Source organism: Anticarsia gemmatalis, chromosome 18 (genome assembly GCF_050436995.1).
Source record: "Anticarsia gemmatalis isolate Benzon Research Colony breed Stoneville strain chromosome 18, ilAntGemm2 primary, whole genome shotgun sequence".
Taxonomy (NCBI): Eukaryota; Metazoa; Arthropoda; class Insecta; order Lepidoptera; family Erebidae; genus Anticarsia; species Anticarsia gemmatalis.
This window is the reverse complement of record NC_134762.1, coordinates 3,798,844-3,826,425: the sequence shown is the minus strand read 5'-3', so window position 1 is coordinate 3,826,425 and position 27,582 is coordinate 3,798,844. Positions and strand designations below refer to the sequence as shown.

The 27,582-nt window shown below is 36.0% G+C and overlaps 3 protein-coding genes across 17 annotated transcripts in view; 2 read left to right on the top strand and 1 right to left on the bottom strand.

Moving 5' to 3' along the window:
• Positions 1–180: 180 nt before the first annotated feature.
• LOC142980591 (nuclear transcription factor Y subunit alpha-like) lies at positions 181–6,796 on the top strand. 4 transcript variants are annotated; one of them, XM_076126055.1, is made up of 10 exons: positions 181–313; positions 915–1,089; positions 1,393–1,416; positions 1,637–1,700; positions 2,082–2,207; positions 2,507–2,598; positions 3,063–3,254; positions 3,756–3,838; positions 5,498–5,591; positions 5,917–6,796. In XM_076126055.1, the coding sequence occupies exons 2-10, from the start codon at positions 925–927 to the stop codon at positions 5,989–5,991; spliced, it is 915 nt and encodes a 304-aa protein (XP_075982170.1). In that variant the 5' UTR covers positions 181–313; positions 915–924; the 3' UTR covers positions 5,992–6,796. The 4 variants fall into 4 exon arrangements, with proteins under 4 accessions (XP_075982170.1, XP_075982173.1, XP_075982172.1 ...); XM_076126057.1 differs by lacking the exon at positions 181–313 and adding an exon at positions 329–478; XM_076126056.1 differs by lacking the exon at positions 181–313 and adding an exon at positions 344–583.
• A 56-nt stretch (positions 6,797–6,852) lies between these two features.
• LOC142980550 (uncharacterized) lies at positions 6,853–20,765 on the bottom strand. Of its 5 annotated transcripts, none has more exons than XM_076125993.1 (15): positions 20,415–20,765; positions 15,778–15,968; positions 14,778–14,959; positions 13,867–14,395; positions 13,201–13,351; positions 12,334–12,478; positions 11,988–12,096; positions 11,406–11,488; positions 10,938–11,035; positions 10,633–10,753; positions 10,031–10,263; positions 9,402–9,590; positions 8,441–8,555; positions 7,954–8,083; positions 6,853–7,504 (listed from the first exon to the last, which is right to left on the bottom strand). In XM_076125993.1, the coding sequence occupies exons 1-15, from the start codon at positions 20,527–20,529 to the stop codon at positions 7,358–7,360; spliced, it is 2,538 nt and encodes an 845-aa protein (XP_075982108.1). In that variant the 5' UTR covers positions 20,530–20,765; the 3' UTR covers positions 6,853–7,357. The 5 variants fall into 5 exon arrangements, with proteins under 5 accessions (XP_075982108.1, XP_075982112.1, XP_075982109.1 ...); XM_076125997.1 differs by having other exon boundaries at positions 6,853–7,497; XM_076125994.1 differs by having other exon boundaries at positions 12,334–12,475.
• Positions 20,766–21,557: 792 nt separating this feature from the next.
• Positions 21,558–27,582, top strand: part of Hipk (Homeodomain interacting protein kinase) — a 95,641-nt gene continuing 89,616 nt past the window's right edge. For 7 of the 8 annotated variants that reach the window (XM_076125762.1, XM_076125759.1, XM_076125761.1 and 4 more), the window contains exon 1: positions 21,558–22,041. The gene's annotated coding sequence lies outside the window, so the exon portion shown is untranslated. The remainder of the gene's footprint in view (positions 22,042–27,582) is intronic. The other variant, XM_076125756.1, reaches the window with a different exon arrangement.

Below are 27,582 nucleotides of genomic sequence, written 5' to 3'. Positions count from 1 at the left end.
AGAATTTCAAGTAATGAAGCCTACAATAAAAAAATATCTTATTCAGATGCTTGCCTGTTTTAAAATGTAAATACAGTTTCTACAGAAGTTATTAAAAATATTAAACTAGCTACAAACTACAAGTTCTCAGAGATAGGCTAATTTCGACCATAGACAATGTATTAATTACGTGAACGATTGGATAGCTGAGTGAGCGCGCTTCTTTGGGAGTGGTAATGCGCCGAACCAATCTACTGCGTTCTTGCGATCATTGACTTCGGCCATTGGTCTATCTTTTGTCAACCAATCATCGAAAAACCAGTGAGGACCCAATGTAAGTTAACAATTTATTTTCGCCGAATATCCTCTCGAGATGGATGTATTGTTATTTATCTGGAAGAACATGAAAACATTAAGATTTCTCTCAATTATTTGTACAATGTCGGACGGAATTACGTGAAAAAGCAGCCATTTTGATTACGTTGCTTTCCTTGGCCTCGTAAGTTGTGACGTGTTGAATTTTCCTTGCGGTGAAGTTACAAGTTGTTAAAACTACATTTTCCTCAAAATGTTTTAAATTAGTGACAAGTATTCAAGATAATTGGTGAGTGAAGTCTTCTCTTATTTAGGGGCCAGATAGACCATCTCGGAGTGCGGCTAATTTGCAAACTATCATGTCTCGGCGAAGTCTCGGCAGTGCTATCGTATCAACCTTCGCTCTTATCTACAAGTGCGACGTATTATCATGTGTTTATATTACTGTAACTCTCAATATCAGCTATACTGGTATTCGGAAACTTAGAATAAGCAAGTCTATAATAGGAATACCCAAAACAATTAAAAATATTTTTAATTTCTAGATAGCAATAATTAGCATAATAATTAAAAACAATCCTGCATCTGAATATTAAACAGTTTAAAAATGTTTCTTCTAGTTAAAGCAAAATGGAGCATGCACAGATTCAGAGCTCGGACGGGGCTCAAGTGATGACTATAAACGGACAGCAGCTGCAAGTGCTGCAGATGAACAACACACCGCATATGATACAAGGGCCCAATGGACAACAGATAGTGGTACATGCTGTACCCTCCACTGCACCTGCCATACAGGTAGTTATGAATCAACTGTGTTTTGATTTAACTTTAAAAAAGAACCTGAAACTGAGTAAATAATATTGCTGTTTTCTTTTATACTTAACACTGTAATCAGCCGTGAATAGCTAGTATTTGTTAAAACAGATTTAGATGAATTTATTGTCTACTCTCTTTTATTGATGTGTTCCATAAATACATAAATAAAAATCTTCTCATAATGGTAGGCAAAAAAATTTTACTGACATTAAACACATCGAAATTAAATAAATTGAAATAATCTGTGACTAAACTTGCAATTTCTATCACCCATGCTATCAGCTTGGAACACCACAAATCCAGGTAGTAGTATTTGACCTAAGTATATTAATTATATTATGTAATTATCTATTAATTTGACTGTAGTTAGTAATTTAGTTTTTCTTATATTACCTATATTTTTATTGATATTTTTCCTGGACTGAAAGCAGGCATTATTTTTATTCTATGTGACGAGAATTCATACAATTATTTTATTGTATTTCTATTAAGATATTTCAATAAATTGTTCTTTTAATATTTTCAGGTAGCTGCACCTAACGGCCAGCAGTTGCAACAGTTACAGGTGCTGCCTATATCTAATATACAAGGTATGTAGTATGCAATTTTTTTTATTTATCAAATATACTAGAAAAAATAGTCATTGTACCAGGCCTAGTGAGTGATCTCTTAAAATCGCCAGATTATATATTACTATACATTAAGGTTTATGTTAAGTTTTATGTTGTTGTTATATACAAAACATTATGTAGACTTTCTACTTAGAAAGGTGTGTTATTCTTAAATCCAACAATGGCTAAGTTGAGCTAAGAAAATGGGAACATTGCATTCTCCAAGAACTACTTTATTTAATTAACTTAACCATGCCAGGTGTCCTAACAAAGTTTTCTTTAACTTTTAAAGTAAGTGATAGTTATTGCCACAAATTGTTATGTTAGACTAGCTTTCTGATAATAAACTTGATATTTCAGCCAGTGGGAATGTTCAAGCCATGCAACTTGTTCAGACAGCAGATGGACAGACTTTCATATACCAGCCAGTTGCGGCCAGTGCACAGCCTACAATAGACCAGCATCAGATCATACACCAACCTGCAGGTACTTTTAGCACTTTAGTTTATTACTTCATATCAGAATATTCTCTAGCAAAGACACTACACCCAAAATACATGCAACTTAATATTTTTTTCCGTTACTCACCCAACACATTCTTCATAGTTCCAAATGGATCTTAGAAACATTTGGATATAACTTTAGTAAAAATGGCAAGAAAATACACAGTTGTGAACATAAAAGGCAATTTTATGTACATTATTGTACTAATTTTATCCAGGAAAATATTAATAAGTATTAGTTGAACTATGTATTAATAATATTAAATTTGTCCTTGATTTCAGTGATCAATTTGAATGGCAACTTAGTTCAGGTCGCTGGCGTCGGTAATGCGGTGCAGGCACAACAGATTGTAAACCAACCTAATATTGTTATGGTGAGATTTTACTATACTTATATTATTAAATTAAATTAGATTTCAGAAATAATTAATTGATTAATTAACCCATTAATGTTTCACTGCTGGGCAAGGGTCTCCTCCCGTAATGAGGGAGGGGTTAGGCTTTGAGTCCACCACACTGGCCAAGTGCAAGTTGGGGACTTTGCATGCCTTCAATAAATGTTTCAGAAATACAAGTTTATTAAAAATCTCTCGTAAAAGTATGGGTGGCGCATGTTGACTGTTGTTGAACAATTACTTAGAACACTCTTCGATAAAACAGGCAGACAAAATATTAATTTCTGTCGTTTATGCTTAACTTTGTGATAATAGCAGTGAGATAAATGTCGGGTTATAATTGGACTCTGTGATAAAACCCTGTTTACATACTATTACTGTTTCGTTTTTACATAATAATATGATATAATCTTTAATAACATCGTCAACAATCTGAATTACAGATGGTAAATGGTGGTGCGAACAATTCAGCCAGTACAAGTGCATCGGTATCGGAAGGCGCGAGCTCGTCTGCGGCCGGGTCCGATGAGGAGCCGCTATTGTACGTGAACGCGAGGCAATACAAGCGTATACTGAAGAGACGTGCCGCTAGAGCTAAGCTGCATGAACTTGGCAAGATACCTAAAGAAAGACCTGTGAGTATACACTAGTAACTAATATCTATCAGTTATTTGGTTACCATGGTACAACTCTGCTTAGTTTGGAATCAAATGACTGTGTGTGAGTTGGCCCACAATATTTTTTATTTATCTTGAATCTAAGACCACCAGTGGGATGTACCCATTGCAGTTCAGAGTTGATGAATAAATTTGTTGTTAAGTTATGTATGTGGTTCACAAAAGGATATGTTTTTCAGAACTTAAAGCTCTGTAAAGTACATAAAGTTCTATTTGACTTTATGCTCTTTGAAGTAATTGATAACTGTAGTTTTTCTAAAGTTGGGAAACTACATTTATAATCTCTATGAAAGATTGGTTCCTACTAAGCGCGGTGATAGTTTTTTTTACAATTATGTACTATCTCGATAGCTGCTCAGTTATTGATAGTTGAGTGTCGTAAATCAGATAAGATGAGATAAAAAATATTCGATTTGTTTTCGATATTTCGTATTAATTTAATAATTATTTTAATTTCAGAAATATTTGCATGAATCGAGACACAGACATGCAATGAACAGAATAAGGGGCGAAGGTGGCAGATTCCACTCAGGAAGCAGAAAGTAAGTTTTATATATATTTAATAAGTAGCTTTTGCTCTTTATTTTGCAAGGAACTATTTCCTCGGGTTAAAAGTATCTTAGTATCTTGGATACAACAAATAGAGATTAAGCACTTTAGGGCACAGACCAATGGATTCTTATTTGACGGTTTTGGGTTTGAATGTAATGTAAATACCTGTTATTGCATTATTTACATGAACCAGACTGTACTAAGTAGAAACTGTGTAGTGAATTTTCTAATCTAACAAATTTATAATATTCTTATCTCAAGTTCGGGTGCAAAACAAACTCATAATTCATTTTATTGATGTATTTTAATTGTTTAACTAATAATGTCTACCAGCAAAGTCATCAAAATTGTATTTCGACCCGCCCGATACTGGTTTAGCCGTCTGTTTTGGCTTAGTTCTCGGGCCTATTCTGTTCAGTTTTTTATACAGTTTATCGTTCAGTTGGTCATTGACATAATTTAAAATAGCGTATCTGTTATTTATGATATTGTGATTTCTATTCTTTCGCCTTGCTACTTTACCTTCAAGTAAACTATATTTATTATTTATTTTCGCTTTTTGATTCATCAAATGATATTTTGAGACATCTTTATAGTCGTTCGGTTGCGTGAGAAACAACATTCCGTTTTTGTCAAACAAATCTTCAATATTATCATTTTCTTTGTTTTCTGTTCGCGCTAAAGGTTTTGAGGCTCTCTTGATTACGTAAACTGGAATGATGTGTCTATACTGTCTGTATTCAAATAAACCGGGTGGTTTAAATTTCTTTATTTCGCTCCGCTTTAATTGCTGCTGAAGTCTTTGATAATCTCGAATCGCTGTGTTGTAGTCGTCAGCGCAAACTAAAAGCAAAATTATATTTGTTATAAGCTTAATAAGTCTCTTTTGTCTGTCACATTCGAGACTGTTCTATGACTTGATTGATAATAAGTTGTAAACAGTTTGTAGTAGTGCTGCTACAAATGTATTACATAAAAATACATAGACAAAGTAGAATTAGAAAGTAATACATACCGCTAACACAAAATATAAAAATAATGGCTAAGTTAAGCATTATAGCTCCACCCCACCTATCGCCTGTGTTGTGAAGCTAAACGTTAAAAGAACTAGGCATTGTACAAATTATAATAGGGACATGTCAGAAAGTCATAACATAAAACAATTGAATGGCATGGCGGAAAATTGAAAAAATAATAGACTTGATGATTGAACATATGCTTAAAATATTATAGATGCACGCGTATGTAGTCACGAGCATAAATGTAATATTATTCATGCCATCTAGATTTAAAACGCACATAAATTTTAATGTAAATGTACTTTGTACTTTTGCTCCAAGGACATTAAAATTTTTAGAATAAAATACTATTTTGTAGCCAAGCAAACCTCTCCTCTATCTGTTGTTAGTCTTGTAGCCATTTTATAGATGATCTTGGTCACATTGTTTATGTTTACAGACTTTGTTTATGTTTAGTATTATGGGTATCACTGTAAACACTGGGAAAATCTTAGTTATTTTATAAGTATAGACAGATACTTTAATTTTCTTCATGAGTGTATGGTTCTGAGTACTTCCGAGTTACAGTTATGAGACCTGTATCTTTTATATCTGTTGTTTGAGATTTTATTATTCTATTTTTGTTTGCAGGAACGGAAGCATGGATGATTCTGAACACATGTCGAATGTACCGAAAATGCTGGAAGACATCAAACCAGATACAGTCTCGATCACGATCATACAGGTAATTACAATTTGCAAACCTGTCATTATCGGCTCTCGTAGCTAATTGCGCTCACTGGCCGGTAAAACGATCTGTAGGTTAAGGAATGCTTAGCGCGGTCGTTCCATTAATGGGTGACCGCTTAGTGGTATTTCAACTGGGCGTCTTCGTGCTTTGGAGGGCTCGTTAAAAGTCTTTCCCGGTGGTTTTCCATAAAGAAAACAGTCGTTAAGTCATGTCAAATCTTTCGAGCGGTTTGAACAATCTTGATACTAGGTTGTCCACTAGCCAATCGACAAAATAAATAAATAAAATATAATAATAAACCTTTTATTCTGAATTATAGGAAGACGAAACTTCAGAGCAAGGACCAACGCAATGGAGACGGCTTGCACCACAGCAATCATTGCAGTCCACATAGCATCAGATCGACCTCGGAGAAGATAGTGATGACTGTGCCGTTCTTCGTGTTATAACTACTGACTAGAACTCTTCGTCAGCAACAAACGATGTTGGAACATGTATTGCTGACGCATGTATACACTCATTCGTGACCAGTTATCAGCGCACTGGATGTTGGGGACTAAGATTGTAAATCATGAATCGTGGAGACATTACGCAAATCACAATAAATTATCACATAACAGTGATATTTGAGGCCTTCACGAACATATATTCTAACTTGAAAGTAAAACGTAGGCATGTATTCAGTGCCATTCTAAATTTCATGTTGCCTTTTGCAATGTGCCCAGTCCATTTTCTAAATCTGTATGTTACTATAAATTATGCATAATATGTTATCAAAAATAATATAAAGAAATTATTCATAAAGGCTGATGAATAATATAAATTTTGTATATTAGAGGCTAGGTCACTTTGGATACGTTCAGATGACAATGTTTATACTTATCGGAATTTGTTAACCGTTTATTCCGAAATTACAGTTTTTATTTATATCTTTATTGTTGAAGTAAAATAATGTTGGTTGTGGAAATGCTTTTTTTACCTAAAATTATATTTGCAATATTTTTTCTCAATTAATTTTTAATAATGCAATTAACATGTTTAATTTAAAGCCAAAGAGGTGTTCTGATTCGCGTCTGGTTAGAAAGTGTCCAGGTGATTCTTGTATGTATGTAAATATTTTATGTAAGAAATACTAGACTAATACTGAGGAACTTTTATAACGCGATTTAAGTACAAAATAAATATGCACTTATAATATTCTTCTGCCTTTTATTTTACTAGAATTAAATAATACTAAATTATAATACATAAAAATGTTTATTAAAAAGATTTCATAAACACAGATCCCAAAACATCAGGTAGATTAGTTGATCACTACAATAATTGGCATCAAACATTATTTTACCTAAATTATATAATGTTAAGTGCACTTCTGTGATCGCAACAATTGGCAATTATTTACCCAAGTTTGAACACAACAAAAGTAAATATAAAAATGAATTACAAGACAAAACGTTAATAAAATATATAACAAAGTAAATGATACAATTAACTGCATAATAAATCAATAAAAATCTTCTATAAATTGGCAGTAATAAATTGAGATTCAATTAACAATACCATCTCGATTGCACTTACGATTAGACTTACATCTCATACATTCCCACACAATCTACACTTCATAATAACTACTGACAAAACATTACACAGCATTCCACTGAATGTTGTCTTCTAAAAATAGAATGAACGTTAATTGCGACAATGCAATAATTCTTATAATAAATTCTACTACTTATTCTAGTGATGATCAATTTGGCTGTTTACGTGTTAGGTTTGTGTGCCGTCTCCCTGATGCGCTGTATCTCTGTCTTGATGGCGGATATGAGCGGCAGCGCGGGGTCGTCGGGCGCCAGGCGAGCCTCCGCCGCGATCAGCGCGGGGTTGACGACGGGCCGACCACCTAGGGACTGTTAAATTATCATCGTGTTGTCGTCCCATTGCTGTGTGCAAAATTTCGTGTTCATTGGAGAGTTTTCTTTGTGTCTAGTCTGGTTAATTGTGGCAATCTCTGTAGTGTTAAAAATGTTAGTTTGTTATTGTTAGTGATTAGGTAAATGAGTAGAAGTAACACAGTAGTTAGTATTGTATGTTATTAAATGTACGGTGGAGGTGAACAGAAAATCGTAGTTAATAAACAATATTCTGTTGACACATACCATGTTTAGTCTAGCTGTCTTACTAATAAACGTTGTATAAACTCTGATTAATTATGCAGTGTTTTGTCTTTTTTTATGCATATGCAGTTTCAAAATTGAAAGTGACAAAACACTGTATATCAGAGCTCACAAGTTTATTATAAAAACAGTAGTGGTATAGACAGTTAGTTGGTTGTAGTCAGTTCAGCATGTGCAGTTACCTGTGGTGGAGTATGTCCCCAGGCCCGGGCGGGGGGCGGCACCCTGCGCTCGGCCGCGGTGCGCGTGAACGACGTGCGAGGGCGACCACCTTCCGCCGGAGGGGGAGGCTCGGCGCTCGTCACTGGGCGACTGGAGAACATTTCATAAAGATTTTTATTATTAGTTTACGATGTTGGTAATGGTATCTTGATAAATGTATAGATTAGGACAAATATATCGCACTAACGATATAGTGTTGTAACTCAAAATACTATTTTATTCGGAATCGACGAATAACTTGTTTATCATTATCCTATTACGGGTACAAGTAAATTAAATGCGCTTTGTGTTTTGAAAATGAAATAAAAGACATTATCTTGTTACTAATGAACAACAAAAAACGGTATGGTTATAGCGTGTGTGTGTTAAGCCAAGTTGTAGTAATGTCGATGTATTTTGAGTTACATCACTATTGTATTATTAGTGCGATATGTAGTTATATATTACCCAGGGCCAGGACCTGCTGATCGCCCTCGAACTGTGTCCATAGCGGTGTACGGTGATCCAGGGAGACGCACGTTGTCATTACGTGCCTGAGCTAACTGGTCGCCGGAACTTGAATCTAAAGTAGTAATATCATTTAGTTTTTAATGGAATCGAAAAAAATCGTTGTTTTACAGTATTTAATGATAAAAAATTTACAATTAAATGCTGTCTGAAAAAAAATCAGTGAGCATGCACGTTTCGTGCACATATGGCAATAGAATTATGCATGTGACATAAAAAAAAAAAAATAGGTACTTTCCGATAACAGTTAAAGGTATGAAAGCGCCTCTGCATTTCTCATCTCCCAACATATCTCTCAACATCATGTCTCTTTCTGCGGTCTACTGGATCGAGCATAATGCTTTTGGATTTTCGGTTATATCGGTAACCCAAAATCTAGTCAAGCGCAATACACATTGAGCCCGCCGGGCCGCCGACAAAGCCCGGCGACACAACCCGGCGGCCTGTACGAAAAGAATCGGCTTGAGTACGCCTGCACTCAGTTGCCCGGCGACGCTCGACCTGTAGTGACATTCCACAAGCTGCTATCAACAGATCACTGCCATCGTCCATTTTTAAAATTATTTCTATGTACTGAATTATCGAAGATACACCATCAAAATTATATCGCACAACCACACAACCTTTATCGACACGGGGCAATCACTGACTGCCAAATAAATTTCTTATCTCAAGCCGCCGACATGCCGCCGACCAAATTTTCCGACTTGTAATAAGTGAAGCCGCCAACTATACCGCCAACAAAAAGTTGCCGACATATGTCGGCGGCCCGGCGGGCTCAATGTGTATTGCGCTTTACATATACCCAGTATAATATGACAATATGGTAAATGTGGGTATATTTCCCACGCATCTACCTACACTTTCGGGTATAACCTTGTACCTCTGTTTTTTACATTACCTTTCTTTTCCCTGGAGTCTTTCTCATTGTCCACAGTGTAAGTGTCGTGTGAGTTGGGACTAGAACCGACACTGCCGAACAGAGTGAAGGCATCGTCCATCAGCTCGTTGAACCGCTGTCTCATGCGGGAAGGACCCGCGTCCTTGCGAGCTGAGCCCGTTGACTTGGCTGGACTTGATGGCTTGGATGCTGAGGTAACATGCAATATTATTTGTCACTAACAATTGTACGTAAGGGATAGGTGTACTACGTTTAAAATAGATTAATAGTTGAAACTCTCTGCCATCATTCGGCAACAAAATGGTAAAAGACCTTTTTCTGATTTAGTGTAATTATATAAAATTCCGATCAAGTTGAGACTACTTGAGACTGGATTACAATCGACTTTTGATAGAAACTTGATAAGGTGAAACTAAAAATCAGGCAAATAGGTGAAACTAAATCGACACAGACAACAGGATGAGACCCTAACGGTACCAAATTTTATGAAAATGAATACCAAAATTATTAAAAACAGATTTATACATTGAAAATCAAATAAGAGCTGAAATAAGATCATAACGTGACCAAATACTTATCAAAAAGAGGTCACTCACACTCAAAATAGACCACTATTGAAAGAAACTCACCATCTTTAATCCTCTGGCAATGTAGATCCCACACCAAAGGCCCTATAACCCCCGGATCTTTGTCAATGCTGCCCAATCTGACTAGTTGTGACGCCATCTGTCGCCTCGGCACCACGTCTTTGCCTTTACTTAGATCTTTGCCCTTCTTAGGCGAACTGGGCGGAGAGTCTATGTCTAAGTGACGGACTGACACCGGCTCTAAGATACGGGAGAGTGGCTCTACTACGTTGCCTCTGGAAGATAAATATGGTTTAATTGTTGAGTATCAAAATCTCTATGTAAGGTGATGTGAATGGAGCAAGAGAAGTTTGTAGGGTTCGTAGCTAGTGGCGTTCTTTATGGGAAAAAGGCGTGATTTTATGTATATAACCCCTAAATATGTAATAATGAGATTTTTTGTGTTATTTGGAAAATTTAATAATCGTCGTAGCCTATTTTTCCGGCCTTCAAACTGGCTGCATTATGTTGCGTCAGAAAATGAAATGATTCTGCACAGATTTTATAGCACAAATGTTGCAAAACACCAGTAATTTGTGTGTTAGAAGAAAGCACCAAAGGTATTTTAAATAACAAATATTATTTCTATCCATGTACAAGTTTACCTTGGGAAAGCATTCACAGAAGGCATGGAGAGATACGAGGTGGGTGTCTGCGGCACAGACGGCTGGCCGCTGTCAGAACTGTCCAGTCCTGCTGCTTCCAGCAAACTGTCAGTAGTACCCACTGGGATTAAAACAAAGAGTTTACAACAAAGTTTTTAATTAGTAGAAAAGATAATAATTATTTTTTTAAGAGTATGTAGTCCTTCAGCTCTTAGTAAATAATCTGGATTGGTCAAAATGTTTTTATTCTGTTTTTATCTATTGACAACGGAGCTTCCTAATCATTTTTTTACAGTTCTGCTCACCTCTTTTCTTTTGTGGCATTCTGAGAGCATGTGGCTTCTTTTGTCTGCGACGGAAAGCCGTCGCAACTTCTGATACTCCTGACGATGTCGTTGATGAACTAAACATAGATTAGATTCAGAATGAATATAAGAATAAAGATGTTCTCTTTTTCTTCTCAGTATGTAAAGGGATTAGGCCAGAGAGTATATCGGGTATATACAGGACAGTTCAGTTCACCCACACCAAGAGCTTATTCTACAACAAATAAAAAGTGTGTTCTGAAGTTTTACAGGAATTTCTTTCTCAAGTCTTTTGTAACTGTGTTAGGAAAATCATGACAGAAATTTCTAGTTCAGTTATATAGAAATATCTAATCAGAAAATTACAATAGGTCAACTGTTATAAAACTCTAATATTTTAAAGCGAGAAGTTGCTCCCTATCAAACTTTGGCAATGCTTACAAATTAAAACAGATATAAGATACTTGCCTAGAAGCGGCGCTAGCAGCTCTATAAACCGGTAGTAGAGTACTACTCGGCCTCGTCCTACTAGGAGATACCACGCTGATCAGCTGTAGAGCATCAATGAACATTGTACAATACTAGCACTACATAACACAATACATAGAATACAACTACAGGTTTGGTACATATTGTTAGTTGAGTAGTAGGCGCTTTGAGATGGCATGAGAAAAATGTAGTTCATTCAAATGGACATTGCATAATTTAGTTGCTTTACCGTACCTTAATTACGAAATTAAATGCCTGACTAACCCCCGGTTTCTGGGGTACAGTTAGCGGTGGTTTATCTATTCAATATTTTTAAAACTCATATAAAAAAAACGCAATTGAATAGATAAACTAACGCTAAATGTACTCAGAAACCGGGGGTAAATGTGGCTTAACTTTTTAATAGGTTCAAATCATACTTGCTACTTATGATGAATCTGGTTTTTATGATATGATTTTTATGGTACTGACTTGATTTTTTTTTTATACCAATAGTTATTTTAGATTTGCGAGTTAAAGCTGAAGTTTAAAGATATTTAATTTATTTTAAGCTTTACATACCCTTCCGTCTTTCTCCTCGTGAACTTGTTTCAATTGGTTTCTCTCAGCTTCTCTCATCAGCTCATTGCGGTAAGCACGAAGAGAAGCTGCAGATTTCATGGCCTTTTTCCTAAAAATATTCAAAGGCGTGATTTGACTTCCAAATATGGTCTGATATTTGTATTGTAAGACACTAATTAAATAACTAAGGAGAAAGCTAAAGTTAACGGTGACACCTTCAAGACTACTAGCTTTTGTATAAAGTACGTTCTTAATTCAGAATAAGGGAGAGAACTCCAGAGTCCACTTTAGGTCAAGTACAATTTGGTGGACTAACCTTGTTAAATGGTGGACTCTACTAACTTACCTATGTGCAAAACACAGTAACGCCAGTAGCACTAAAAGCAGAAGGATTGCTATAGTGGCACCAACAGCCAGAGCCCATAGTTCAGTACCATGCACCCCGCCCCCCGCCTCGCCTTCCAGACCCTCGGCCGTCTTCAAATACGCTGCTGAAAAGTAAATGCATTTACAACAAGATATGGCATGGAATCTGATGGACTCTTGACTAATTTGAGAGTAATTAATGATGCATCTGTAATAAATTGACATGATCTGTAATAACAAAGGTCTGTTTAAATATGATAATGATGCTGCTAATAGGTAAAAAAATCCATTTAGAAGCGGATCCAACAATTAGGTACTCGAGCAATTTGTTAACAACATGATCAAAATTATCGTAATTTGCACCATAATATAATCATCATTGAAGTTAAACCAAACTGGACATAATGAAAAAAATTAATGTCGGTTCTCGCACAGAAGGCTTACTTAACGTTCGTTTTACAGTCCAGAGTAGACCTGATTTTTTCATTGTAAAGGCAGTGAGTAACAAAAGATAGTTTTGTCAGTTGACCGAATAAGGGCGCGTTCCCACTATGTCGTGACGACAGATAATCGTGTAGTTTCAAGTGTGTGGCTCACGAATGTGTTTAAATGGAGGTGTTCACATATAGAACGACACGACTTACTGTCGCCTACGACATTTTTTCAGTGACGACAGATTATCGTGACAGTAGGGACTGCTAGATACAACAGTCACTAAACGATAAAAAAATTTGACGACAAACGACCGTCATAATGGGAACAGCTAAAGACGACAGTCGTCCAACGATATACTACTCGTTACGACATAGTAGGAACGCGCCCTAAGTCCAAAAAATAGCATACTCACGCTCGGCCTTCGTAGTGACAACAGCACCGAGTTCTCTTGCGACCTCAGCATCCCTCACTAGGCGCATGTCCCTCGCAGCCACGGCGGCTGGCACGGCCCTCCCGCCAACTAACACCACGTACACTATCTGAACACTACCCGTTTCTGGAGACTGCAAGACAGAAAGTGTTTGGTAAACGATAGTTTTAGAAGGTGGTTAAATTATGGTTTGGTTAGTTGACCTTATTACAGCGTGATCAATATATGCTGCAATTTGGTTCAAGCCCATATTAATTGTTTTTTTGGCTAAGCTATTTCTAGTTTGTGAGGAGACGAGCTGAGTTGATTACGGAATTTCTAAATGTAATAGGCCTGGATTTGTATCTATTAACAGTCCTCGAGGATTTGCGAATTCTAGAAGGGAGTATCTTGATAGTTATTCTCGAAACTTTAAAAGTTAATCATATAAAGTCAACATGAGAACGAAATATTGTATTGTGAATCAGAATACTGTTTTTTATTGGACATTACTTCCGTGATCTAAAATAATCAAAACATATTCAGCGTTGGATTCTATTTTTAGATGACATCATTATTCTACGGTTTCACCACTCACAAATGACTGACAGAATCTAATTAACTTTCAAAATTTAATATAGAAAAGTTTATTTATTTCAAAATATTTACCTCGGTTATATTTTGTATGTGGACTTGTACGGGTGGCTGTTGTTCCGGCTTTAAAATCTCCCTTTTGAACAGCTGCGTATCATTGGAATCACTACCTTCAGATTCTAAAGGTATATCTATCAAATCTTCTCTCATATCTTCTAGTTCTTCCCTATCAGAGACTTCTCTCTTCCTAAGAATAACAGTAGGAGTAGCTAATATCCACGATTCTACTTCATTCAATTTAGTAGCTTTTATTTCTGCATTGATTAACGTACTGACACTATCTACAGAAAACAATTCTATGTTCACTGGATATAAAGAAGAAGAATTTAAAACATGTTTAGATTCTCTAACTATTACGCTAGTTGCCTCCACAGGAGTGACCATGGAACTATCGATATCTAAATATTTGAACGGAGTGTTAGAACTCTGAGAGCTTATAGGACTGTTATTGTCTTTATTCACTACAAAAGAATGTACGTCATGCTTCTTCCGAGCTGGCGGCGCGTCTAAAGACTTGATTATACCGAGATGCCGTTCTTGTTGCCTGAAATAAATGTACAATATCTCAAGGTGTTTATAGTTGTCGTTATTAAAGTCAAGCTGATGCAAGCTTTACGAATGATCCAGTTTCCAAAAGGTGCTTCCAAAAACCAAAAATATGTCAATGATTATAGGTGCCACCAAACAACTTGAACAATTTCTCTTGATTATAATGAACGATGCTAAAGTCCATGAGTCCGCTAGTGAGATTTGATCGCCCGATTGGTAGAATAGCCACCCGAAAGTCTTCCGCACTGGGTCTACATTCAGTTTGTTTTTGAAACATTTATCTGTGCTCACTCAAGTTGTTTGGCGACACTGATACCTAGTTAGTATTAGCGAAGAAGCTAAAGATGTACCGAAAGCGGTTAAAAGTTATTGGTTACCTCAAGAAAGCCTTCTGGTACAACCTAGCGAGTCTCAATTGCAGGCTATCTGGAGTGGAGCCCTGTATGACAGTGAGCAGCCAGTACCTTCGGTCCTCGGGGATCTCGGGCTCGAGGCTACCTGGCACGCTCGGCTCTCCGCAATTGAGCACGCACTCGCCCGTTGATCTGTCTGTCACTGCCTGAGAGATATCAAATAGAAAAAGTACTTCATACATAGTTGTGACATCTGTAGGGTTCTTTTCTTAACAGTTAATTTCGACTTCTTATAGTTAAAAAATTGCATTTTACTTCTCCTTGTGTAAAATCGAAGATTGCCTGCACATAATCCTAAAAAAGGGGACCTATGAGGGGAAACATATCAATTCTGTGTACGATTCTAGACTAAATAAATTATTCGACTTGATTTTCAAAAAAGCAGTTGCAGGCACTGAAATTATCAACCCTATAAAAGAAAGAATGCCATGTTCTGTTGCATAAATAATTTTAAAATCACACTGAAAACAATGCATGATTTCAGGCCATTAAAACAAAGCCAGAAGAAACACAATGTCACTGTTTACTGTGTCTACGTAAAGGGCGGCTTTTGAAATTTATTGCTTAATTATCATTCCCTTAGGGAGACGAGGGAGCTTCGCGGAGCCATCCCTGGTTTGTGTATAATATTTTTAGATTTCTGTCGGAAATATCCCATGTTAAATCACAAAAATGTGTTAGCCCGTGTTAATGTTACTTAACTTTGAATCTTTGAAACCCTTTGTCCCTTATCGTGAGCCATGTACTGTGAAGGAATTAGGTATGTTGGTGGATTCTTGATGACTTCTTTTGTGACAATAAATACTTACATATTTGTGTGTATTTAACTATACTTACGCACACGCAATATTATATAACTGTTTTACATGAAGATAGAAAGAGAAAACCATTAGTAAATACGGCGAATAATGAAATACTTTTGTACATTTCCTTCATATAATAAAGAATTAACCTAGTTACAAACCTGCGGCGGATATGAGTCCAGATACACAGTGGCGAGGACCGTTGTTGTCCTGACGACTGGTGTGGTTGGTTGTACCGGTGCTGGAAGTGGCGGGTCCGGCGGTGGAGGCGGCCCGTCCCCTGACCCCGTCCAGAAGAAGTCTTCCAGACGAGGAGTGCGCTGATGCTGGTCTGGAGATACCAGCATGTAGACTGGAGGACAAGGAATTGTGTAAGAGGCTTTTTTGGTTGTCCACTTTTACCTACCTACCTATGCAGTGTTTTTTTTGGCAAATGGTTTTAGTAGTTGTGCGATGATTGTCGCTTACATAGAAAACAGATTTCTATGGTCGGTGACGTGTTGGAAAATTGGGTCAAAATATTGTAGATTTGTTCCAATTTCGGTTAAAAATTATTCTTAAATTAATAGTAGTTGTATAACCAGTGTTTAATTTCCGAATCCACCAAAATGCCATGATTTTAAAATGAAACAGATGTCAGCGATTGTTTCGCTCAGGGCGCGTTCCCACTACATTTTTTTGCAGTGACGACAGATTATCGTGACAGTGGGGACGGCTAGCACGACAGTCGTAAAACGATAAAAAATCGTTAGATTTATAGCTTGCTAATGATGTGCAAACCATACAGCGACTGCCGTAATACGACAGTCACTACACGATAACAGTTTTTGACGTCAAACAGTCGTTGTAATGGGAACAGCTAGACGACATTTGAACTACACGATTATCTGTCGTCACGACATAGTGGGAACGCGCCCTCACTCGTCATTCGTGAATGTCGAAATTCAGTTGGGCCTAGTAAAGTTTACTCAATAAGTCCACGGTAAGCCCTGAATCAATCCTATTAATAGTACTAAATATTAAATACTGGTGAGTCATAAAAATCATCAGTTAGTTCTCTGAACTTGTTTTTCAATCGATCCACCTTCCGAAAACGTGAATAAAGTGTCATAGCATTAAGTACTACATATTTCTTATGATTAATGTTTCTAAATTCTCAATAACTAGTTAGTACCTAACTACCTACGTATATGGCTTAAGTGAATTGTATGTTTATATGTTTAGATGCTTGCTCGGGTATAAGTAGGTATGTTTTGTGACCTATTTATGTGTTTAGAGGTAAATAGTGCACAATGAAATCTTCGGTTTAAGTGAAGAATTTTGGATACCCAATTACGTAAGTATAATGAGTAATTTGAAATAACGTAAAATTGAAAACAACACTGTGACTGCTTAGTCACGTTATTTTGTTACATTTCGAAGGTCAAAATGCACGATGTATATCCCTTATAGGGTAGACAAATACCTCTATACATATAAAATCTATAGAATATAGCTGCGTATAGGAAAGTTCATGTTTGTGTTGCTATCATTATTAGATTGATATAGATAACGAACCATTAGGTAATGGCCAGTGGAAATTGTTACCCGACGGAATTATTGATATGTTAAAATACGAGTACAATTCGTTTGTTTGGTCGGAATTTAGAGGTTTGTTTGATAATAAAAACGCTGAGCTGTGTATTTTTTTATCTGCAATATGTGAAACTAAAATATAGCGCAATTCTGCGATGTTATTTTCTCATCTTATTCGATAGGGACATTCAATATCTACTCGAAATATTTTTGATAAAAATTTATACGATCTTCGCTTTACGTCGACTTGACTGCACTCATAAAGTAGGTATTCAAAGGCATGAAAAACCAATTTCAGCAGCAGCCGAGAATTTCATAGCAGAAGAATTTTAGCGTAGAAAGCATTTGCATAAGAATGACGATAGCAAAACTGGATTGTAAAAGTATGCAATAAGTCGCATCTAGATTTCGTGAAGGAATCGTAGTGTTGTTGTGCATCGAGTCAAAAAGGCAGTCAGTTGAAGTCAGTTCCGTTACTGGGTTGTTGACAGGTCGACAAACACGTACAAGTTTTGTAACATCGCGTGATCTGCCGAATAAATGAGGTTTACAGTTTGTTGGCCCTCCCTGTAACTGAAAGTTACTTCGGGTTTTTTGTGTGCCACAATATTAGGGTGACAGCGGTTTTGAGTTTTGAGCTTGTCTCGGTATGCCTTTAAATGCAACAGTTTAAGCGATTTAAACAATTTATGATGCATGCATGAATAACGCGGAATTAGACGCAGAGTGCATTATAGAGTGCAACAGAACAGCTGGTACACAACGATACAGCTCAAAAGAGTTCAAGTACCTGCAACACTGTTCATACAATCTGGGCTATTATGTACCTATTTACAGTTCAGAAAAACATGACTATGAAATGTGAAAATATTATTGGCTAAACGTATATATGTACGTAATAACCCTTTTAAGGAAGGCTTAGTGTGGAGTAAATATCCATTCAACTAAATACTTTATGAAGTGCACCTTATTTAAAAGCAATTTGGTGACATCGCATTCCGCTCATGACTTGCGTATCACCTAATAACATCGGGATTAGCGCCAACCCGTACCATGCTCCAGAGTTTATACGATACGAAACGCATTTCCTCAATACTACACCTATCTATAACGTACTTTATACCGAAATGTGGATGTTTATCTTTCGCCATTATACCTATATGTTAATGAAGCCGGAGCGTCTGTTTGTTTACCTCGTATAATAATATTATGCATGCATACTATAATGTTGGGTTTTATTATAAATTAATGTTTGCATTTAAGTTTCCTGGATACAGGTTTAAAATTACGAAAGTATTAAAATTTGTCTTAATTTTAAGACTGTTCCCATCAAAGCTTCCGCCGAATTTTACTCAGTTAACAACAAAATAAGTAATTCATCGTCTTCAGGGACATTTGGTAGGAAATTGGCACAATAATTTCAACATTAATGTGCTTATAGAAAAATTGCAAGAGACTGAACTCGTGAAATATTAGCGTAACGGCGGAAAACGCGAAAAACGTCCGCTGCACCGGTTGGCACCGATTTTATCGTGGCAGTCACGACACGGATGGTGGACTGCCTTGTTTTGTAAAACTATTATATTTTCCCGAAGTAGAACAAAGTTTGATATTCTCCTTTTATTTCCGACATCATTGTCACGAAAATTTGTATCGAGATTGTATTTGTATCGGCGTATTAATACTGAGTTCCATCTTCCTTGAAACGTCTAATTCAGGCCTACTGATTTTCTGTAAAGCTATTTTCTACTAATTTCTCCACTTCTGTTCAGTCAGGAAATACTTTCATCCAGTTATTAAGGCTGGATAATTCAATTGTATCATGAACCTAGCCTCAAAGTCATTCAATGCGCAAAAGTCTGGCATATAATGCCAGCCCTTTAATCCGTTAAAAACTTAAATTAGTACAGTGGTTTTGTACTCGCCCTAACATTCCACAATCAACAAGAGAATTCATTAAACGCTGACCCTCAGAGAAGTACGCAGTAATTTTCATTCACCTCCCACGTTGAGTCATGTAGGTCTGTAGAATTTTAGAGCACACATCCTGTCGGTAACCAGAATTCGTGTCCACATAAAAAACTAACAAAAAGGCATATAATAGCAGAGTAATGGCGGTGGTTACGCGGAGCTCTGCGCGCGCGCTGCTTTTGTGTTCCATGCGACAACGGAAGCGCGGGACGCGCTCGGCTGAACCTCATGTTACCTGTGCTTTGATTGATTATAATTATAATTGTCTTTGTCATTGTACGTGCATTATGGATAAAATTGTGCCCGTACATAATTAGGGCTCAATGAACTAAGAAAGGTGAATGATTGTTTAAAGGCACTTGTACATCTTTTCTCATAACGAGGTTGAGCTGACGTTTGTGAACTTAAGCAGGTATAGTCCAGTAACCATGTAGAGAGCCTTGGCATGCAAGGTTTATCTAGATTATAATGGGTCACTAATGTTATCAACTCTGAACGTTGATTACCTACATTCATTAGTAGATAGAGCACCTTGCACACAAGGGTGTTGTCTTGTACTAAGTTGTCAGACTATAGACCAGGAAGACTAATTCGGATAAGTTGTGTTTATACCTAATTATTGCTACTCATTATTTAATGCATAGGTAATATGCATCACAGGGAACTTAGATCAAAATCGATATTCATCGCTAAAGGAAAACACGCGGAAACTACATAAAACAGTTATCTAGCTGCTGAAAACGTGTTTCATTATCTATCTAATTTTAAGAAGTATTAAAAATAAGGCACCCGGTCTATTTCTGGCCAGTTATACCTGAAAAAACAACTTTATCGTGCATCAATCTACCTGTCAATAATAAATTAATTAACGTAGATTTGTACCGATCTTAGACTGATATATTGTAACTCTACGTAAACTAATAAAATTTAAGAAATAAGAAATTATAGTCTATAGAAGTATGTTTATGTCTATACAGGCGATTTAACGGTATCTAGGAAACTAACCTAGGTACCTACTCAAAATGAATGAAGTCTTAAATTCCCTATCCTTACTCTAATACTATGTTTTTATAGTACCTACTTACTATCGTTTAGAAACTCAAATCTCCCCTTTTAATCTTTTTGGGGTTTGATTAATTACTATATGTGAATTAAAAGGAAAGTTTAAGGAGTGTTTTTTTATAATTATTGGCCGCTTTAAATTCATAAAATAAACATAGTGCAAGTGCATGAAGAATTATTAGTTACTCACGTTTGTCGTCATTTTCATAGTCGTCAGCAAACACAAACACGATGTAATTAAAAAATATTAATTGAATATTAATTTTGACCATGCTGTTTGGAAAGTTTAATGTTCGTAAGCACATTGCTAATATTTGTACAATTTAATTTCACTAACGAGTTATTCTGCAGTCAAAGCTGATTATTTTTATTCATCAATCCATTTTAATCAGGAATTCGATTTTTTTGTACAGCTAATAATTGATTTGATACACGTATGACGGAAAACGATTTATAATTCATCAGGACACCATCCTACTACGAAAATCGGCCAAATACAACTGTGCTTTTAGGATTATTATCGCGTTGCCAAGCAACTCAATTGAATAACGCGCGCATGACCACAGACTAGCATATTAATGTTCATTACAGTTGCCATTGCACGTTGACGTCAAAATAAATAAACGTTTCACAAAAAAATATATTATGAGCAATATGAAAAATATTTTATACATAATTGTGGTATTTTTTAACATTGATAGTAAAATAGAAGATAAGAAATAGGTAAATCAAGTTATTTTTGCTATGTGACATTATAGAGGTAGTCCGTCTATGGTACACTTTGTTTTTAAAAGTGTTACCAAAGAAAAAAAAATCTACCAAACTGGCAGGAATAAAAGCAAAAATAAAACATTGTAGGTACTAAATATAAAATCATTGAGTACGTTCACTACCTATTCCAAAACCTTAAAAAATCATGGTGTTGCTCGGAAGCTATAAGCGTCGGCTCTTGATAGCCAATTTTTCTGATGTCGAAAAAACGGGATTCTGAATTCTCATGAATAAACCAATTTTTCTTACATAGAGGAACAATATTATATTTCTTTCATGATCAGAAAAACGAGATTAAAATCTAATTTTATTTAATGTCATTGATGTAATTCAATATAGCGAATTATGTAGACCCCGAAACATCAGAGTAATTGTTTTACAACGAAAGTATGATCTTAACATACAAAACAAAAAAATGTAACAAACATTGGTACCTATGTTCAAATAAATTATTGTTAGATTTGTAAAACTAAATAAATCGCCAATGGTTTCTAAAGTCGCGTAATGTCTGAAGTTGTTTTGGTAGGATATGGTTTTACTCTGGCAACTCTAGCTACTGCCGTGGCATGTAATCTGCAGCTCGATTCGTGTGAGTTCGTCGCTTTCGTCCGCCGAGGACTTTGTGCGACGTAAACGGGTGAACGGGTGCGAAAGTATGAAGTGAAATCGTACAAGAAGTGTGTGAAATGTTAAGTGTTAGTTTTTAATGTGCTAAAAACAAAAATGAGTGCGAACGGATAACCCGGTCTTCTTTTTTGGTCCCTTTAAACATTGTACGCATCGGTACACGTAACATTTCGTATGGACGGTTTCAAAATGGCTGTGTTTTGAAGGACCCTTTGTCCGCTTTCGTGTGCTTCTTTCAGCATGATAGTGGGATCGTACTGTCAGAAATTTGACTTAGAGAGGTGAGGAAGGCTCTTGCTAAGTTTAAGTGGTCCTTGTGTAGAAACGCGGAGTGGAAAATTACTGGTTCCCGCCGATGAGCGGTGTCGGTTGATTGCTTTCTATGCGAGCGATACCCACGAAACGTTCGCTAGCAACGTGTGAGTTTCTATTAACCTTTTTATTTTCTCGTTTATAAACTGATAAAGCTGGTACAGGTATGCGGGTTGGCTGCAACATAAGTTTATAATTAGTTTGGTGTTGACTTTCGTGCCGAGAAACTGCGAGTTTTTCGGTGCGAGGTAAACATATGACACGACTAAAAATAAACTGTTTTCATTAGTGCCTTATTGGAATACTTTTTGCGCCGATCACGTGTATTGTTGATGGTTTATCACAACGTTATCACTTCATTACATGGAATATGATAAAGATATAAGAATTTGTGTGCTAGAATATTGGTCGTCGCAAAATGTCAAAATACAGTCAGGTCTATGATTTGTAAACAAACAGTAGTCTTTGTTTATATATGGTGTTTATGTTTTTATGTATAGGCTGTTTAGTAATTGATATGTTATAGATCTGCCTGTGTTTTGGTCTTTTTCCTCACAAATAATCCAGATGTACAGAATGTTAGCTTCAATGTCTTAGTTTTAGTTTCACTAGTATGACACCTCTGAACATGTAAATTGATTCTATAAAATGTAATTGATCATTTTATGAACCATAATGTATTTGTAAAATGTAGTATTTTTTGGGTGTGGTTTCTTGATAGTACCTAAATCACTTATTGAGATATTTACAAATTGTAGAAAAGAAAAAACATTTATTAGCTCCATAGATAAATTAAGATTTATACATTTTATACCTACATAAACTTATCTACAGATAAAAAATAATCATAATATTTATATTCCAGTCAAGCAGGCTTCTCCCCTCTTTCCAAATTATAATATAAGGCTTAAAACACATTCAGATTACTGAAAAAACCTACAAAACTACAGAAATAAAGTTTTAAAACAAGAGCAGACAAAATTATCAAGAAAATTGGTAAAATGCACTTATTATGAATCAGATATCTTATACCTTGAGATACCTACTTAGGTAATAACCTATATAAAAATAGTTGGACAGCAGGATAACTAATTCTTGTAAAATTAAGATTATTTGATCTTAAGCTATTGGTCCTGCAATAAATTAATTCTATACCAACAGAAATAATTATATTCTTTGAATTCATGTTAATTTCCTGTTTCCTCACTTTATTATTAAAAAACAGGTTCCAAAGTAACTAGGTAGGTAAATGTCGTTAAATGGGAAGACATTTGTCTTGTGATAATACTGGATCCCAATATGCTAGAAATGTTTGAGCCGAAAATGTATAAAAATATCTCATTTTCGACCCTACGATTTCAATAGAAATTAGGCTAGAATTTTTTTTTCGTTTATTAAATAAAAGCATATGTGGCAACGTAGCTGAGGTCACACCGCTCAAATCTACCAGCAGAGCCGAGTTCCAACGGCCTATCGTGAAATGTCGCCGGCACCGTTACGTACCTAACTATTGTCGGCAGCACGAAAACCGAAACGCATAACGGCAACCTAGTCATTGTTTGTTGCGCTCACGCACGCCGACGAATAGCTCTCAAAACGGATCTCATTTCATTCTTTTGAAAGAATATTATTGTTTCTCCTCTATAGCTTCAGCCTATCTTCGCGGCAAGATGTCATCGCGATTTATAAAGGCTGGGTAGCAACTAACAACACGTACGATTGGCGGTGTTCCTTTTATGGTCGTCATTGTCTTTCGTCTAATGACGCTAGCTATAGATAAAAAAGGTTATTCTAAAGTAACTTTTATGACGTTGATGAGTCATTATAATTGGAGTGGTGCCCGAATGTGTTATTATACCTATCAGTATACCTATTGCATTTGTTTTGGTAACATAAAGCTTGGCTCGGTTTTGTGCAGTGCAATATTAAGCAGTTCGTACATGATCCAGAGTATTTCACTTCCGTGGTTCAATTCGGCTTACCGCAGTTCGTTTGATCATAACTTTTGTATTTTGATCCACATGGCTTTCATTAACGTATCCTCAGTAAATAGATAAATTTCTAAATTGTCAATGAAGGTCTAAGCCAATTCCTCACTAGTCATTGGTGATCGAACCAAGTCGTATAATATGGCGTCGCCGATTGTTTGATTCTTATGCCAGTAGGCGTTTTCCTTAGTCATTAAAGGTAACTAAAGTAGTAAGGATAATGGGAAGCGTTACCTGTTTTGTATTGATTGTACTACGCTAAGCTAGCCACATACGGTGACATAAACGATACCATTGAGGATGATTTATTAACCCTAGGACATATTATAATTCAGAACTAGCTAAGCCTTGTGGTTTCACTCACACTTAATCGTGATTACTCCGCCCCCGTAGGTCGTAGCTTAATGTTAGAAGTATATAAGCACAAAAGAAATTGCTTTGCCAAAGACCATAAGAGGTGGTTTGTTACTTATCAACAAGAATTTGGTGATAGATAAGTCCTTGTTAGATGACAAGGTACAGTTAGTTATCAGGTTGTGCAACTTCAAGCCTAAAACTGATTGCTTATCAGCGAAGGCAGATTCTTCATGTGATTCACGGCGTCGTAGACGAAATCTTTGATTTTTATTAACTTAGCTGTAAAATGTTAAAATTGTGTAGAATGCGCAATGTAGTTAGGTGTTTTATTTTCCCTCGTAAAATCCTTAATCCTTGTTATGCAGGAAAATGCACACTGTATTACATCACCGACGAATTCAAACAGAATAAATTGAATAATGGCGACTTATTTTATTTTTACATCTTTTTTAGTTTTCTTGGTCAACTAAAACGTGACAAGTCGCTTAGAACCTTGAGCAACTCTCTAATATTGAAATTAAATACTAAGTTGCTACGCGAAACGTTGGACACTTGTATTTTAGGAGTAATAATATATTTTGTAAGGTATATCTTATGGATAGGATAAGATTAAGCGTGTAGGTACGAGGAATACGCGTTTTCAGCTGTATTATGTTACATTTGGTGCAAGAGGCGTGTTTCTCCAAGGCTGTGACACTGTTTTAACTTTAACTGGCACAGGCGTCGTGTTACAACCATGTATCTGATATAGAGGTGCAGTTTCTTATCGCTGTACCCCTTATCCAACATCTACATAACTTGTTTTACCTGCTAACACATTTTGCGTATTATTTTCTTCGAAATTTTGAAAAATATTTACTTACTGCGAAGTCGCCTGTCGTAAAATATAATTTAGTCGTTCTCTGTAAATTTGTTCAGGTGTCCATTGTAAATTTACGTAACTTTTATGAATATAGCACTGTAAAATATGGCTTTCAATTTGAGCTTGTAAAACACTTAAAGAAACTCATTTTAGCTGTAAAATTGTCTTGCATGTAATGCGCCTACGATTACATATTGGAGATATCGTTATTTTTTGTGATATAAGATAGATATTGTGCTATGACACGTGAATGTAAAACTGTAGATAATAGCAGATTGCGTCAATCTATTATATTATTTCATATCAAAGCATGTTAGTTAAACATAAAAAAAATATCAAAAAAAGTATCAAATATCAAACGTGACAATAAGTAGCAGTAAATAGTTTTATAAGAAAATGTTGCATTATACGTTCTAGTTACAGAATTCTTTGATGAAAATCACTCATCAAAGAAATCCTTTCTCTTTGCGCGCAAAATTATTTTTCATTGTATTTTCTCGTACGCTCCGAGCTCCGTTATTCTTTTATACGCATAAGATAAGTCAGATCGTTCCCCTTAGCATATCACTTTGTTGTGTCCACACAAAGACGTGAAAGCTCGAGCACTTTGGAGCAATTTTTCACGTCGATAATGATCCCTTATTATTCTTTATGTCGTTCATGTCATTCCGACGTCACGATTTCGACATAACCTGTGCGATTTACAATGCGTCGTGGCTATTAACGAAATTACTTATCAATTTTGTCGAGCCCATTTCTTATGTGGCCTTGTTCTTAGATGTTCGTAAATTATACTCATTTTGTCTTATGGCCTATTGTGCTTTCTATTCAAATGCGTGGCTAAAAACCTGTTAGGATAAACATGCTAAATATCTAAGCATAGAGGCAATAATGTATTTCATGTGGGTTTTTAGCATACGAAAACAATTGGTCGTTAGCGGGGAGTGTTTAAACTAGGTATTCAGGAGATTAATGCATTTTATCCACATTTTGCTTTGTAAATGAAATTATTACATTGTTAACTAATAATTACTGATTATTTACTCCGATAATTATTCTATAACGAGAGGTGTTATTTTATGACTGCACATCTGGTACTGGTGGTTAGATTGAGACAATGATTACTAAGGCAGTGCTCCGTATGGTGGATTTAATCCTTCCATTGTACTAGCGTTTGTGTATGACATCAAGTTACTCAATGCGTTGTTTCGTTTGAAGTTGGAGTCCCTACAAGCTGAACAACGCTGTCTCTGTTGTAAGAACAAGAATAAGAAACAAATTCAACAGTATGCTTTGTTATCTAACAGCTATTTGTGCGATGTTGTCGCGAACTTATAGCATCATTATCTATAAGCGGACATCGTGAACACGCGTACATACGTAGTAACGACTTGTTCATTCCCATTTAAGAGCCCAACTTACCATTTGTAACATGTCCCGACGTTTCACCCACGCCTGCCTTTAGAAAGTCGATGGGAGCCGCGATAAATACTTAGGTTTCGGCGCCCGACGTTTTCTTATTGTTCTCCGACCACAATAGGATTATAGGATACCACCATAAAGCTATTTTCACTTCCGCACAACGAGGATTTGGCGCGGCGATTATAAATATGCTGCCAGCATAACGTTACTGATTCTCCGAAATATTGTTAGCGGTATAACTTAAAAGCCTATTGTTACTATTATGATACACTCGCTGCCATCATTTTATTTGTTAAAACAACATGTTTCTGCAAAGTTGAAAGCTACTTAGTATTATAACGCGAGGAAATGAAAGAGAATTGAGTCAACGCTGAGGAAATTGAAAAAAATTGCGCGCTGATTGCTCAATTGAATTGAGCTGTGTTTACATTCGTTAAGGTTCAGTTTTAAGTTTAACTGTAGTTTGCGAAGAGATGCCTTTAGAAAGGAGGACAGAAACCCCTGCCTAGAGAAGTAGCGAATATAATTAGTATGTAAATTTCGACCTGCCTAGTAAAAGGTTAATACAATTGTAGATTTGGAACGTTAAGTTTCGTCTACCACGCCACGAACCCCTTATGCTTCAATTTGTATGGCTGGAGAACTTATTACATACGCGTATAAAACAAGGTACAGTACTTGGGGCCCTATTTTATCTTTTTAACTGGGCAGATGTTAAGAGTTTTACTTAAATGAATATTTGTTACTAAAGTGGACCATGTTTAGTTTACTTCAAACTATCAGAAAGAGCTAGCTCATCATACTTCTACGTACAAAATATTTGTATAATACCTCTCAGTTCTTATATATCTTAGCGAATTGCAATACTAAAACAATTTACTTGCACAGTCGCGTTCAACTACTTAGTCAAAAAGATTCATTTTATCCTGCAGCAATTTTCTCCTCAATATCAAACTTTAAACGGTCTCGTAACGAGTTTCCAAGTAACAAGTTTAATTAACAAACGGCTAAATCTGTTT